This window comes from Salmo salar, chromosome ssa13 (assembly GCF_905237065.1).
Source record: "Salmo salar chromosome ssa13, Ssal_v3.1, whole genome shotgun sequence".
In the NCBI taxonomy this organism is placed as follows: Eukaryota; Metazoa; Chordata; class Actinopteri; order Salmoniformes; family Salmonidae; genus Salmo; species Salmo salar.
In genome coordinates, this window is record NC_059454.1 from 53143026 (window position 1) to 53159628 (window position 16603).

The 16603-nt window shown below is 42.9% G+C and overlaps 1 protein-coding gene across 3 annotated transcripts in view; it reads right to left on the minus strand.

The window, feature by feature from the left end:
- Positions 1-16603, minus strand: part of LOC106567410 (sarcoplasmic/endoplasmic reticulum calcium ATPase 1) — a 92246-nt gene that overhangs the window by 13230 nt on the left and 62413 nt on the right. For all 3 annotated transcript variants that reach the window (XM_014136608.2, XM_014136610.2, XM_014136609.2), the window contains 9 exons: positions 10877-10979; positions 6949-7080; positions 3574-3693; positions 3138-3356; positions 2415-2750; positions 1892-2112; positions 1574-1776; positions 1253-1338; positions 151-284 (listed from right to left, as the gene is read on the minus strand). In XM_014136608.2, the coding sequence (XP_013992083.1) occupies positions 151-284; positions 1253-1338; positions 1574-1776; positions 1892-2112; positions 2415-2750; positions 3138-3356; positions 3574-3693; positions 6949-7080; positions 10877-10979 (1554 nt within the window). The remainder of the gene's footprint in view (positions 1-150; positions 285-1252; positions 1339-1573; positions 1777-1891; positions 2113-2414; positions 2751-3137; positions 3357-3573; positions 3694-6948; positions 7081-10876; positions 10980-16603) is intronic.

Genomic DNA, 16603 nt, shown 5'->3' on the forward strand with positions numbered 1-16603 from the left:
AGTCCCAGGAATTGAACCAACTATCCTGGCAGTGCAAGTGCCATGCTCTATCAACTGTGCTACAGAGGAGCACCAGATATGGACCAACAGATATTCATGTATAATCATATAGTTATGTTGCTCTCCAAGTACAAGATGCTGCCGACTGACCTGTTGAGGGAGTTGAACATCTCTATGGTGACCAGCACAGAGAGGGCCATGGTGGTAGGGTAGCGGGACTCAAACACCTCACAGTTGATACCCTGGAACATGGGGTTGTCCTCCGAGCACTGCATAAAGTGTCTCTGTGAAGAGACGACAGAAGTAAGGTAAGCAGGCTTCACAGCATGTAGCCAACATGGGGTTGACCTGCATACACTGATTTAAGTGTCTCTGTGGAGAGGTAGAGGAGAGAGGTGAGGTAGGCTTCACAACTCAGACAAGATAGCACAGTGGAATGGGCTTTGTGTTGCACTATTCAACTTAATTCTCTTCAATTCCATCTAGATACAGTCATTGCACATTGGAGTATTATTCCAAACTTTCTTACATGGCATTAGATGAACAAGACTGACTTCATGCAAGTCAACGACCAGAAGACTCGAAGCACTGTGCGCGCGTGACCCAACCTTGCGACCTGCTGTGTTGGGTCCCAGATAAGATCTGACACCGCAGCAGCTGCAGGAAACCCTCGACTCAGCTCCTTCTCTGTTCCCCCTTTCCTTCTCTGACATTTTTCCTTCTGGGGACCCTTGGACTCAGTTCACTCTTCCCTCCCTCCCTCTGTTCCCTCTATTTCTCTAACATTCCTATTTCCCTCAGACCACATGTCTTATTCTCCTCCAGTGAACTCTCTATTTTCTCTGAATTCTATTTCTGTCTCTTTGTATGATCCCAGGGATTGTCGTCATGGCAAATAGCTGATGGGGTAACGGGGGTTAACCGTAAGAACAACCAAATATAGCCCAGAACTGTACTAAAGTGATAAAGCACAATCCTCTGGGGATGGATGCTATTGAAAACACATATAAACAAACAAGAGGTGATTGAAAAGTTACTGTTTTCCTGAGAAGAATATCCATTTCCAGAGGCAGCAGAGAAAAGGGGTTGACCTAGATCCTATTTATTAGGACACACTGTAGCAAAAATATTTTTTAACTAGCTGGACATGTCCAAGCAGTCCCTCCTTGTTTCAGTCTGTTTTCTTGCACCCGGTGGCTAATGAATAGGACCCTAATGAAGTCATTGTAATGGTGTGTTCGTCTCCACTCACCAGCTGGTAGAAGGTCACATTAGGGCCTTCATCATCAAACAGGTACCACCAGGTGGCAGCACCCACCGTGCCCAGACCAACATACCCTGCAGGAACACACAGACAGACAGTCAGGCAGGAAGTCAGAATCCAAGCAACAGTGAGAGCCAGGTCGATCACGTTTTAACCCCCCATGTTAGGAATGAAAGTCACATTAGGGTAGTCTCTAACTAGCTAGCATGACACTTTGATTATGACTTGCGAGATTAAATGACATAAAAAAAGAATGAATGAGCAACTCTTGTTGTATTATAACCAGTGTCCAGTAGACCAGTGTCTCACCTCCGATGGCCAGATATCTGAAGAACAGCCATCCAGAGATGAGGGGCTCCTTGGGGTTGCGGGGTGGCTTGTCCATGATGTCCAGGTCTGGGGGGTTGAAACCCAGGGCAGTCGCAGGGAGACCATCTGTCACCAAGTTGACCCACAGCAACTGTACCGGGATCAGAGCCTCAGGCAGACCCAAGATGGCCGTCAGGAAGATGCTTCAGACAGAGAGTAAACACACATCAGAAATACAAAGAAAACAACGTACAGTCAGCATTCTTGACAAAGGAAAATGTGTGATCGTGTGTGTGCAGTGTATGCATCTCTGCTTACCAGACGACCTCGCCGACGTTTGAGGAGATGAGGTATCGTATGAACTGTTTCATGTTGTTGTAGATGGCCCTGCCCTCCTCCACAGCCGCCACGATGGTAGAGAAGTTATCATCAGACAGAACCATCTCAGAGGCTGACTTAGCCACAGCCGTGCCCGAGCCCATGGCAATGCCAATCTCTGCCTTCTTCAGGGCTGGCGCGTCGTTCACCCCATCGCCAGTCTGTGGAGGAAAGCAAGAGTATTTCATTATTTAATAGGGTGTTAGACATGCGATGGGAAAACTTGATAGATTGCAGAACTCTTCACTGTCAAGCCAAGTCAGAATAGATTGGCCCATAAGTGAGTTATTCAAAGAATTAGATCTAACATTTGAACTATGCATTCATTGATTTATTTGCACACAAATTAAATAAGGTCAACATCAATCAAGATCTAGTCAAAATTATACTGAAATGAGGCACTGAGCTCCCAGGCAGTTGAATGAGACAAATGGGTGGTGTTGTGCATTAACCCTCTCCTCACCATGGCAGTGATCTCATCAAACGACTGCAGGTAGCCCACGATCTTAGACTTGTGGGCTGGCTCCACACGGGCGAAGCACCGTGCCCGCTTTACAGCGTCTCTCTGGGACTCTATGGGTAGGTCGTCAAACTCCCTGCCCGTGTAGGCCTTGCCCACCACATCCTCATCCTCGCCGAAGATACCGATGCGTCGGCAGATGGCCACAGCCGTGCCCTTGTTGTCCCCGGTGATCATGATGACACGGATGCCCGCCTCGGCGCAGAGCTGGATGGCACCAATCACCTCCTTCCTGGGCGGGTCCAGCATGCCCACGCAGCCAACGAACGTTAGGCCCGTCTGGAGTGAGCGAGGAGAGGATGCGGAGAAAAGAGAGGAAGAAGAGGAGGAAAAGAGTGGTAGGAGGCAGGTAGAGGAAGAGGATGAGGGAGTGTCGATGAATGAAGACAGTAGAAAGTGAGCACCAGATGAATGAACAGCACCCAGTCAGGCATCAGAATACAACCTGGATGTAACTCAAGATAAAGGGTGTCAGAGTAGGGGGAGCTCACCACATACAAATGATGATCATTATCATTGTATTTAAGGTGATGATCTCTCCTTACATAGGACATGTCTATAAAAACAAAACAAATAACTCTCCCTGCCCAGTTCTATCCATGCCCTGTCTCTGACATAGCACACAGAAACCTACAAACACTACGTTTTTCCATCTCTCTCTTGTACCTCATACTCAGCGAACTTGGTGGCGTTCTCCAGATCCATGTCTTCCCGTTTTGGTGGTAAATCCCGTGTGGCCATGCCCAGGCATCTCAGTGTGTCCCTACCGGTGCCCCAGTCCCTGATCAGGGAGGTCAGCTGCTCTCTCAGGGGCATGGTCAGCGCCACCTTCCCTGTGCCAACACGCAGGTACTGGCAACGCTCCATCACACTCTCTGGGGCACCCTGTGGGATTGGAGTGGAAAGGTTGGGTGTGTGTGTGTGTGTGTAGGGAGAGGGGGGTACAGGGGTCAAAAGGACACACAAGGTAAAAAAATGACAGCAAAACAACTTGGACATCCAAGCTCCTATCACTCTGGCTTACACAGAAAATGCATTGAGTCTGAAAATGTATTATTAAAGCATGTGAGAGATCTGTTGACTGAGGGGTTTGTGTGTGTACCTTGATGAACATCTTGCTCCCAGAGCCTGGTTTGCTAGTGGGGGTACAGTACACAGACATGGACTTGCGGTCACGAGAGAACTCCAGAGTAAACTCTTTCTTCATCAGCTGCCTGATCACCTGGTGAGAGAGAGAGACACACCGAGAGAGAGAGATACCGAGAGAGAGAGAGAGAGAGAGAGAGATACCGAGAGAGAGAGATACCGAGAGAGAGAGAGAGAGAGAGAGAGAGAGAGAGAGAGCGAGATACCGAGAGAGAGAGAAGAAAAGAAGAGCGCAAAAGAGAGAAAGAGACAGGGTGTTTATTCCAGACAGGCGTGTAAGTGGGCAGCTGTCATCCTCTCAGTACCAGGTGGGGGACTCTGCCTTGGCTGTGTTGTTGTTTTGATAGAGGGGGCTCTAATGGGCCAGGTGTGGGACTGAGACTGGGAGGCTTCTCTTTGGCTGTGATGCTGACATAATGGATGAGACACTCCAGCATCCTATCTACTCTGGACTGGGACTGGGAGGCTGTGTTGTGTTTGTGGTGGAAGGGGCTCTATCAGATTATGGCCCATATCCACACAGCCTTTCAGAGTAGACCCGCTGATCTATTATCAGTTTAGCCTTTTAGATCATAATGAATAAGATTATATGGACAGATCCTAGATTTTTGTATTTAACCTTTATTTAGATCAGCACTCCTGATTTGTGGATCTGGGCCCACATGGGTGACTGACTGGGAGGTTTGGCTGTGTTTGACACCGGATGGATGGTACTCTAACAGCCAAAGGCACCAGACACAACTGAGCAAGTCTGTATATGAAGTGCCAGGATCAATCTGGGCCAGACAGGACCCTCTGTCTATGTAAGTTCTAGCGCCAAACAGGTGGTACATGTTGATTTTACAAGGGACACTGAGACCACTTAGTGGGTGCAACTCAACCAGGCCTTAAGGCATAAGCTTGTAATGAAGTGCAAGGTTAACATAGAACGTATACAGCCCTGCTTTCACATCCTTAAAAATCATCAAAATGTCTGACTAACATGCATCATACTGATCAAGCTGTAAATAATCAGAAATGGTTGGTTAGGTTTGCATTGTCATTTCTGGATACTGAGAGACCCATTTCCCTCGCTTTCCATTTCCTAGTGTCTAGTTATGAAGTACCACTAGGCGTCACCCTCGTTCCAGTCCCCATGAGCTCTCTCACTCTCACTCCACTCCACCTCCCCTCCCCCCCTCCCTCCCTCCCTCCCTCCCTCCCTCCCTCCCAGCTCAGACATCTGACGTGGAGACATGATGCCAGAGGCCTCCATAGACACTTCACAGATGTCCTCACAGACAGAGAGCCACTGAGCCAAAAGACCCCTCTTCCCATCATTAAGCCACTGAGACACTGATCCCATATTAAGCCAAAATCCCTCTCTTCCTCCCATCGTAAAACAAAAGACGAGGAACGTGAGTCGAGTCGGTCTAGTGACGGCAGAGGAGGAAGCTAAACATCGTCTTACACACTTCACCGACAACTAGTGCATTAGTAGGAAACGACATCCTATTTATTTTCTGTTCAAAGCCCTAACAGAGGGCTGGAAAGTTTAGCTAACCTCTTCATAAACTCCCTGGCTTGTCTAAATATTATCATCTCTAGCCTCCGAGGACGACTTGTGTCAGTGACAGGGTTTTTTGTCGTGGGACCGTTGGGAATTTTAAATGGAACTTTATCTGGGGTTCAGTGGAAAAACTTGGAACCGCTGGTCATTGACAAGAGCACAGGGAGTTAGACTCTCACGCCTACCTGTCACAGTGTCGCTGGTCATTCACAAAGACAGAGAGAAGAGAAGACACACCACTTGTTGACAGAGTCAGACGAGGAAAGGCATCATTTCGCACAGATGGAAGCTCAGAGCCCATCATTGGGCATTCACCACAGGGCAGTTAGTAGCACTTTACAATAAATCCAAATAAAGAATTTATAATGGATTAGTTAATTTATTCATCATTTATTAATAATTCATCATTTATTAATAATTCATAAGACGTTTAATGCAATTTACTAATCATTAGTTAAGACTTTTTGCATCGTCTCAAGTGTGGGCTATTTATACTTTATAAATGTTTTAAGTGACCACTCATTTCTGTGTGCATGAGCATCTTTGTTATCATTCATGCATTCGGCATAATGTAATATCTAGTTTGTATACATAGCTAAGTCTAAGAAGAAATTTGCAAGCTTGTCTTAATCACACAGCTGAATTTAAATCACGCACCCTTTTAGTTATGGGTTAACCCGAGATTATAAACTGGGTTGTTTGAGCCCTGAATGCTGATTGGCTGAATGCCGTGGTATATGACAAAACATTTATTTTTACTGTTCGAATTACATTTGTAACCAGTTTATAATATCAATAAGGCACCTCAGCGGTTTGTGGTATATGGCCAATATACCACGGTAAGTGCTGTGTCCAGGCACTTAGTTGTGGTGTGTATAAGAACAGCCCATACCACACCCCCTCGTGCCTTATTGCTTAATTAGACTGTCCTAAGGAGTGACTGCAATCCACACTGGTTTTTGTAGGAAATTCCCTGCCAAGAAATGCTTGTGTTCACAATATTTTCATAAACATCCTCTGTATTGTGTGCTTATTGTTTAACCATTGATATGTTCTAGGGGCCATTTTGAGACCTTAAGGAGCATCAGGTACTGCTGGAATGTCTACTAATGGCATGTCCATCTTTTTCTGAGAAATTACACTGTTCACTCAAGTATAAATATCCCACACTTTAGAAGAGGCCACGCAAAAATACTTAACTAACGATTAGTAAATGGTTTAAAATAACCTATATTAAACATCTTATGAATGATTTTAGGAATCATTATTCAATACGTTAAAAGTGATTTATAAATGTGTGAATAACTAGGTTTCTAAATTTACAAATGTGGGAGTAATTATTAATTTATGAACATGCTATTTACTTGGAGTGATTATAAAGTTCTACCTGGGGATTACGAACACTCTTAGTGCAGGCCAGCCAGTTACCAATGCAATTTGGACTACTGATGGAGCAATAACTGGTTTCATTAAATAATCAATTTCATGCGAGAAAGCCATTTAAGTGCTAAACTAGAGGCTGAGGTGATCTTAGTGGAGATAATTGTCCCATGCGTTGAAAGCCAATAGGTACCTGCTCCCATTACCATACTTTGTTCAGTTGTTTAAATCACTGTGTTCATGACAATATGTTAGATACAGAATTAAATAATGCACTGGAAATGAATATGCGAGCAGTATGAAGTATGCCTAATACACACAACATGCATGGATAGAAGTGCTGTATACATTCCATCCACAATCCCTCCCCACTACCCCCCAATGTTTTCCATAGCTGCTTACTGCGTTGCACGCTCCAGCGCGCTCCACCTTGCTGAGGCCTGACATGTCAGTCTTGAACACGTTCATCTTCTCCACCAGGGTAGTGAGGGCAGTCTCTGTCGCCTCACCCACCTTCTCATACACTCCTTTGGCCTAGGAGAGGGGAGAGGATTAGTTAGTCAAAAGCACGGAGAAACTGTCCGTGTTCAAATACCCTCATTTGCGTTCTAAATTGTAGGCATTTCGGGTATGCGAAAATAAAGAATTGAGTATGCTTTAAATGCCAGGATAAACTAATTTGGGCTTTTCATCTAGTAGAATTCGCTGCACCCTATTAAGGAGGAGAATCACCTTTGAGACCCACGTGTTTCTGACAACAGCTGATAAAATTTTTTTTTAAAAAATCACAAGGTGATGCGCCATCCAAAAATGAATGACTGGAATCAACGCAATTGTGCATTAAATTACATTCTCAGTATGGATGAGTCTAGTATGTTGATATTTGTTGCTTATTGCATTAGGTGTGACTACTCTGTGCGTTTTAAAATAGTGGACTGTATGTGGTACAAGTAGTATAAAGTATGTAAGACATCTAGGCAAGACAGATTCCGAACACAGCCACTTGTCACATGTGCCGAATACAACGTGTAAAACTTAGTGAAATGCTTCAAGAAAGAGTTAATAAAATATTTTGTAAATAAAACAAAAATCAAATCAATCACAAAGTAACACAAGAAATGAACATAACAATAACGATGCTATATACAGGGGGTACCGGTACCAAGTCAATGTATGGGAGTACAGGTTAATTGATGTCATTTGTAAAGTGACTACAGTGAGGGAAAAAAGTATTTGATCCCCTGCTGATTTTGTACGTTTGCCCACTGACAAAGAAATTATCAGTATATAATTTTAATGGTAGGTTTATTTGAACAGTGAGAGACAGAATAACAACAAAAAAATCCAGAAAAACGCATGTCAAAAATGTTAGAAATTGATTTGCATTTTAATGAGGGAAATAAGTATGAATCCCGGAACATATTCCAGTCTGTGCTAGCAAAACAGTCCTGTAGCGTAGCATCCGCGTCATCTGACCACTTCTGCATTGAGCGAGTCACTGGTACTTCCTGCTTTAGTTTTTGCTTGTAAGCAGGAATCAGGAGGATAGAATTATGGTAAAATTTCCCAAATGGAGGGCGAGGGAGAGCTTTGAATGCATCTCTGGTTACACATGTGACAATGCTGGTAGAAATGAGGTAAAACGGATTTAAGTTTGCCTGCATTAAAGTCCACGGCCACTAGGAGCGCTGCTTCTGGATTAGCATTTTCTTGTTTGCTTATGGCCTTATACAGCTTGTTGAGTGCGGTCTTAGTGCCAGCATCGGTTTGTGGTGGTAAATAGAAGGCTACAAATAATATAGATGTGAAATCCTGGTAGATAGTGTGATCTACAGCTTATCATGAGGTGATCTACAGCTTATCATGAGGTATTCTACCTCAGGCGAGCAATACCTCGACACTTCTTTAATATTAGACATTGCGCACCAGCAGTTATTGACAAATAGACGCACACCCCCGCCCCTTGTCTTACCAGACGTAGCTGCTCTGTTCTGCTGAAAAACAGAGAAGCCAGCCCACTCTATACAATCCTTGTTGTTGTTCAGTCAAGTCTCAGTGAAACATAAGATACAGTTTTTAATGTCACATTGGAAGGATTTTCTTAATAAGCACCAGAGGTGTGGACTCGAGTCACATGACTTGGACTCGAGTCAGACTCGAGTCAGACTCGAGTCACAAATATGATGACTTGCAACTCGACTTTAACACCAATGACTCGTGACTTGAGCTTTATGACTCGACCTGACTTGATACCCTCCCCAAGCCCAAATATAAAAAATGCTATTAAAAAAAAAAGTGCGCAGCGCATCAACTCTTCATTTAACGGATTACAGTTTGAATCGGACAGCAGCCAATCAAATTGTGCCAGCTGAGAAAAAGTTGTGCGTGGCAGTGCAGAGGAACGTTGACGGGTGAATTCAGATGGAGCCCTTGGAAAGATGATACCCACAATTATTATTTTCAAATATAAAGACGACACTGTATCAACAAAAACGGATTGCAACTTGCAAAACATGCAGGAAGAAAATTAGACGGAGGCGCAACAATTTCCAACTTTATTCGACATTTGAAGCTGCACAAAGAACGGTAAGTCGTGGCTAATATAGCCGACAGCTATATATTTTATTACTTTACTAATGTATCATGTAGACTAACGTAACATTAAATCTATGAGCCTCCACACAGTCAGTAAATGCGGGAACGTGATCATTACACCCAAGATTGAGCTACAACTGGCTAGGCAGTTGGTAGCCTAAATCCTGCCTGATGTTACTGCTGTTCCTAAAACAAGGTTGGGCGATTGTGTACAAGCCTACGTCGCCCGATTGCGCCCCATAGCGATCCTCGATAGTCGATCACTATTGGGGGGGTGGGTCTTCCATGGAAATATAACGTTTATTTGGAAAGTAATAAATATATAGATATTTTTAAAAGCATTCATGATTTGCATAAATGTAATATACTAACTATTACTCTTCTTCAAAATATTAAATGGTATTACATTTGGTAAAGAGCACATTATGACTTGTTTAGGACTCGAAACTCAAAGTTTAGGACTTGAGACTTGAGTCTTACTTGTGACTTGTAAAACAATGACTTGGTCCCACCTCTGATAAGCACTGATGTGATGTCTAAAAGTCTGACTAACCAAGGTGTGTGTGCGTGCACGTCAATTAGTGAGTGCATTCTCAGTCATTCACATCAACCTTCTCTAGTTCTCATTCGATGACTTGAGTCATAGAGAGTGAGTGGTGTGGTTTCATAGCTGGCTGACCTGACCTGCCATGTAATGTCCTCTGTAGCTCAGTTGGTAGAGCATGGCGCTTGCAATGCCAAGATAGTCGGTTTGATTCCCGGGACCAACCATACGTAAAATGGATGCAATAGCTTTTATTATTATACTGTATATTATTATGACTTGAGTAGGTGGAGCCCGCTGTGTTTTAATAGGACACAGCCCTGCCCACACTGTGCCTGTCTGCCCCACTGAACACAACATGGTCAATAAACCCCCACTGCCCTCCACCGCCATCAGGGTCCACTAATCTCACACCACTCTGTCCACACAGCTGCTCTACCTTTATCGTCCCTTCCCTCCTCCCTCCCTTCCTTCCTTCCTCCATCCATTATCTCTAGTTGGGAAAGCCACACTTTTACAAAATGGCATGCTAATTCAGTTCTACAACGAGTCTTTTTGGGAAACAATCACAGTTTGTTCTCGGTGTTTGAATAGCTTGTAATTAAACTGCTGTGTCCTTGGCTTCATTTACACACAGCATGGTTACCATGACACCGTGGTGATGACAGAGGTGAGAAAAGCAATCAGAGAACTAGAGAAACAGAATCACACAGAGTAAAATTAGATCAGCTACTGTAGGAGGCTTGGATGTGTGTGTGTGTCGTTATCATTCATGCATTCGGCATAATGTAATACCTAATTTGTATACATAGCTAAGTTTATGAAGAAATTTGCAAGCTTGTCTTACTGGCACAAAACCTCTCTCTTAGAGTGGAGTCTGCTTTGCATAGCAACCACGCACTCATTTGTGTATCACGGAGGTTAGTCCAACTCAACATTAATGATGACATCAGTCAAACCTAGGAGAAGGCAGCAACAGATGTGTAGCCATGTCTACGGCTCAGTGTGTGTGCCACAGGTGCTCAGAGCGAAGGCTTTTTACCACTGAGGAAAACAGGGTGAAAGCCCAGGAACAGAGAGGGTCGAGCTGCAGAAGAGTGCCTTAATGACTCACAAAAACATAGTGTGTGTGTGTGTGTGTGTGTGTGTGTGTGTGTGTGTGTGTGTGTGTGTGTGTGTGTCAGCACTGACCTCATTGTAGTCCAGTGAGGAGTCGTTGCACATGGAACACACAGTGGCCAGCTCCAGTAGTCCATCATAGTCTCCGCACTGGACAACCTTGTCCCCTTTCAACCTGGGAGAGAACGCACACATTTATTTTTCTATCCTTGTGGGAGCAGACAATTGATTCCCATTCAAAATGATATTTTCCTTAACCTCTAACCATTAAACTAACCTTAACCCCAAACCCTAATTGTAACCCTAAAATAGCCCCCCCCAAAACACATTTGTTAAATACTAGCACACCTTAATTCACGCTCATAACTAATAATGGAGGAAATGTACAATGTGATTTCTGTACACACAAGCTGTATCTAACCCATCCAGTTGTGTAACTGCCAGTGTCTTAAGATTTCATAAATACACTGTGAACAAAACATTAGGAACACCTTCCCAATATTGAGTTGCACCCCTCCTTTTGCCCTCAGAAGAGGCTCAATTTGTCAGAGCATCGACTGTACAAAGTGTCGAAAGCATTCCACTGGAATGCTGGCCCATGTTGACTCCAATGCTTCCCACAGGTGTGTCAAGTTGGCTGGATGTCCCTTGGGTGATGGAGCACTCTTGATACACATGGGAAACTGTTGAGCGTGAAAAACCCAGGAGAATTGCAGTTCTTGACACACTCAAACCAGTGCACCTGGCACCTACTACCAGACCCCGTTCAAAAGGCACATACATTTTTGTCTCGCCCATTCATCCTCTGAATGTCACACATACACAATCCATGTCTCAAGGCTTACAAATCCTTATTTAATCCTATCTCCCCTTCATCTACACTGATTGAAGTGGATAGGGTGGCCACATTTAAAATCACCCAAATGTGGGACATGATGATTTTGCGGGACATTAACGTGGCAGCGTAGCCTACATTACTTTTGTTGTTTTTGTGTGTGTGTGTGTGTGTGTGTGTGTGTGTGTGTGTGGGGGGGGGCTATTGAATCTCATTATAGAACATGCAAAAAATGTATCCTCCAATTGCAAATGATACCTCATTTCAAAATAGGCCACCATCACTGTCAATCGTGAATTCTATATCACGTTTTACCGTTTAAACTTCCAAACTAACTGCATCTGCATGCCAGCCATTTGATCTCAATCAGTTTCATAGGAATATGCATTTAGAGCTTGAATTACTGTTCCATGAACAAATTAGAACAGGTGGTGTTAAAACTAAAGCCTAGCCTTCCTGTATTTTGTTTCAATCCAAGCACATTCTGCCTAGTGGCACGCAAGGTTGAGTTTTGGCCACATGAGGAAAAAGTGTGACTTCAGTTAACCATCCTAAAATCTAAATGAGAAATGAGGTGGTGTTTCGATGTAACAGTGACATTACTATATTTGTTACTGTTATGTAGAATACTAATTAATCATTATGTGGTCTTTAAGAAATTGATTCAGTTGCTTTGATCTAAGTTCACTAAACAAGCACCATTGTGAGAAGTGGCTGAGCAACACGTCGGTGCACGCCAGCAGCACTACGCCCCTGCTCCCACTGCACCAAACGAGCTAGTTGAAGCACACCTAGCCTACTCTTTTGCCTAATGCAAAATTTGGTGATGCAGAAATGAGATCACGTGTGTCTGTTTTATGAAAATCTGGGAATATTTGACCAAGGAAAAATGTTTGGTTGGTCTAAAACAGTTACAAAGGGAGACTTAAAACAGGATCGAGAGAAGAAGCAGCAAATATGTTGAATGAGCAACTAATAACCATGGAGAGCCTCAAGTTAGACAAAATGACCTTAGTTCTTTCAGTCTAATACGGCTATTTATTTAGGCCTACTTCTGTAGCGCATCAGAAGCATGCTTTTTGTAAGTAGTTAGGACTAACTGTCCTCTCCAAGTTTAGCTGTAATTGAACCGGAAAGGATTTGAGAAATGTGATTGGTTGACAATAAGGCTTATGAAATTGGCCTACGTCTCGTCTTGCATTTGGCAGAATATCACCAGTGCCACATCGTTATGATATACATCTTCCCATAAGTGCAACGTGACCCCAAGAGATAGGTTGGAATGTCGGACTCTTTCTGTGTGGTGTTTGAATTTGTTTATCAAATACGGTACATGATTGTTTGGTTGCGGGACAAAATGGCCAAAATGAGAGAATGTCCACAATCAGAGACAGGTGGTCACCCTATTAACAGGTGACGTCAATAAGTGATCATTGCATTCACCTGGTCAGTCTATGTCATGGAAAGAGCAAGTGTCCTTAATGTTTTGTATACTCAGTGTATGTCGGTAACGACAGTAATATAAATGACACCCATAACATAGAGCTCCTAGTCAGTTTTAGAATGGGTAACAAGCAAAAGGCTGGCGCTAATGCTTTATCATGGACGAAGTGTGCAAAGTGTTGAAGGTACCAACTTGTCTGTTCAAGCAGTTGGCACACAATTCAGACACTCATCGGCACAGCACAAGACATGCAACTAGAGGTCTCTTCACAGTTCCAAGGTCAAGAACAGAGGCTGGGAAGCACACAGTACTAAATAGAGCCATGACTAAATGTAACTCTGCCAGCCCAGGTAACTCAAGCTAGCAATAAAACCAGAAACAAAAACAAGCGAGCAAAAAAAAAAAAAAAACACCTTACGGCACAACGGGGACTGTGGAGAGACATTTTTATATATTTTGTATTTTAATTTGCACTGTATAATTTCTTGTATTTCGTAGGTGGGTGGCCTTGCACGGGCAGGAGCTCTCTCTTGTTTATGAAGAGTGAGGAAGGAGCAGGAAATGATGTAGTACTGTAGTGTTTTGTATATTATGATTTTATTTATGTTCTCTGTTTGGACCTCAGGAAGAGTGCAGCGGCTAATTGAGATCATAATAAATAGTGCAAAATACTACAACACACTTAATTTTCATCATGAGCCAAATCTATTGGTTTTCTACACAAAGTTTGAAAGGAAATGCTGTGATCTATTCAATAAAGAAAATAGACCAGAAAAAATGGATAAGAGTGTGGAGGTATAGCAGGAACAGTGGCATCTAGTGGGCAAAACCTCGTACATTTACACTCCTTTTAGATAAATATTACTAGTAACTTAAAATTATAATATTCTCTGAAAAGTGTGTGTGGGGGGGGACATCACCAGATTCACAGGGAATACAATACATAGTATGAAGAAGCAATACTCCAAGCCACAGCTTTATACTACTTGAAAACTGATACTGTATACTGGTTGTCGGGGTGGGATTGGCATTGGGTGTGGAGGGTACGTGGGTGGCTTTTGACAATTTTTCATGTCTTACTCATTGGTAGGAAGAAGTTTGGTCCAAATTGGATGTTGAGTACTATATTTATTGATTATTTAACTATAAATAAAATTTCAACAAAATAATGTTTTAGGAATGCCAATCTTACCCGTTTCAGATCAATCTGAAATGACATGGAACAACTCGTGTTTGTGTGTGCGTTGGGAGCAGCAGCGGTGGCTGGTTGGTTGCATGACCACATGGCACACAGCCCAGTAGAGGCAGCAACAGTTGCTTGTAGAGCAACAGCCCACACAACAACCCACACTGTATGGCACTGCACTGCATGGCATGCCAGCCTGAGATTTCATAACATCTCAGTAGAGAACAAGTTTCACACCCACAAACCAACCAGAACAGTGATAAGGACTTCATACACCTTTCTAAAACACAGTATCATCATGTTGCATTATATTGGATATAATCATGATGTTTTAATCAACTTCAGTAGAGAAATTGTAACGAGTGAACAGTCTGAAGGGGAATATTTGGCATGGTAAGACATCATGAGATCATAGTAGTTAACCCTTTACACTCGTGGAAATTGGCCTATATGGATAGGGCCACATTTAAATGTTTGAACCAGAAGAACTATAAAAAGCATATGCATAACCATGGTAGCAATTGAAAGAGAACACTTGAGATTATGGGGAAATTATCAGACCAAAGGTGAGGAAACCAGTTCCCTTAACAAGACTGAAACCAAACATTACACTGTTGATTTTCTATTTACTGTACTTTTCACAGCATTTGTCAATAATGAAATCTGAAAACACTCTGGATACTGTACATTCAGTAACATAATAAGACTATTCACTGAAATGTTGGATTAGGTGCACAATAATAAAAATAAAAAACTATTACAAGGGTTTGAGTGAGAAGTCTAACTGGTGTCTCAGTGGCCACACACCTCTCCAAACTGTGCACAGTTCCCAAGTGATTTCAATACACTTTTTATGACTCAAGGAAAGAGCCGTCAACTATAAGGTGCTTTTATAAGCTCTCCTAGCTTTGCCATTGAGGAACATCAGCAAGCACACTAGATTTTTGTTTGGAACACAGCCGAGTCCCAAGCATCACACAATTACTGTAGTTTACACAATCCAAAAACGTTCCATTATAAATTGCAATCGTTGCCAGGTGGGCATCATTTGAAAGCTTATTCCATTGCCAACATGGCTAACTAAGTTAGAAAATCCAACCTTACAGTGTTAGGCTTTCAAAGACACTTCAGACAAACAATTGGAATTGTAGTGAATGGAGTCATGAGTGCATTCAAGTGCGTATTCCACAGCTAATTTCCTTCACAATACAACTAACATAAGCTCATTCTGTTCAGGGCGACCCAGGATATAACGCATATCATCTTTGTAACTGTGGATCAAACATGGCGATCATAAACGTTGATACTGTAAATTACATGAGTTTTCAAATATGGAAATGTGAGGTACATATTTGGACTTCCGGTGTGGTTTGCTTGTATGACATCAAAACTGTATTTATTATAACTCAGTCTCATCTTTCAGAACACAAACTTTTCTCGATTTACAGCATTTCCCTCACTGAGACTAAAACAAATGTGCAAAAGAATCCCAATTAGTGGGAGGGATGGGGGCATCTTGTCACGTGAGCTGCGAAGTGGAGAACCTGAGCTCTGACATGTACAGCATGTTACTGTACAACCACTGCGTTCCAATTTAGGTGCTTATCAATGACAAACTGTCATTTTCAAACCGTATACAGGATGACAGGGGCTGTGAGTGGAAAGTGTTACCAATAAATTCCTCAGCATTTCAAAATCATGACAGAGGTTGATACTGAAGTTGTTATTGTGAAAGGGAATGTGCTCTCAATAACATTACTTTCTGTATTTAATTTTCTAATGAAAAGCAGAAGGGATGAAGACTGAAGATCTGGTTCTGGGTAGAGGCCTTTGCAGGTAGTCATTTGGGGAATTAGACTAGAGTGGGTACTCCAGATAGCGAGAGAGGAGGTTGTCAATCAGGTTATACTGACATTATACAGGAAGGGAAGGACTGAGATCAAGTCTGGAACTGGGACACTATGACTTTGGCCCAGCTACACCCCTCCTCATCTCTCGCCGTGTTTTTCTCTCCCCATCTCTCGGTCTAGTCAGAGCTATTTGTCCTCTATTCCTCTAGGATTTCTCCACAGTGAGACTATTTTAGTAGTCGTCACATTTCGGTGTCCTTTCCTGCCTGTGCTATCTGTTCTATCGTGGAAAAAGTTCACATGCTTCAGGAAAACATCATTTGCATTCTCCCTAAACTTCCCCAGAGCCGTTAACCATTTGTGACAGAGGAAAACAGAGTAAACCTATGGGACCTGGGGGTGGGAATGGGAGTTGGTATGGGGAAGGAAAGAGACTTCAAAGAAACACTTTACATCAAATGGAAAAAAGGAGGTTAGGGGGCTT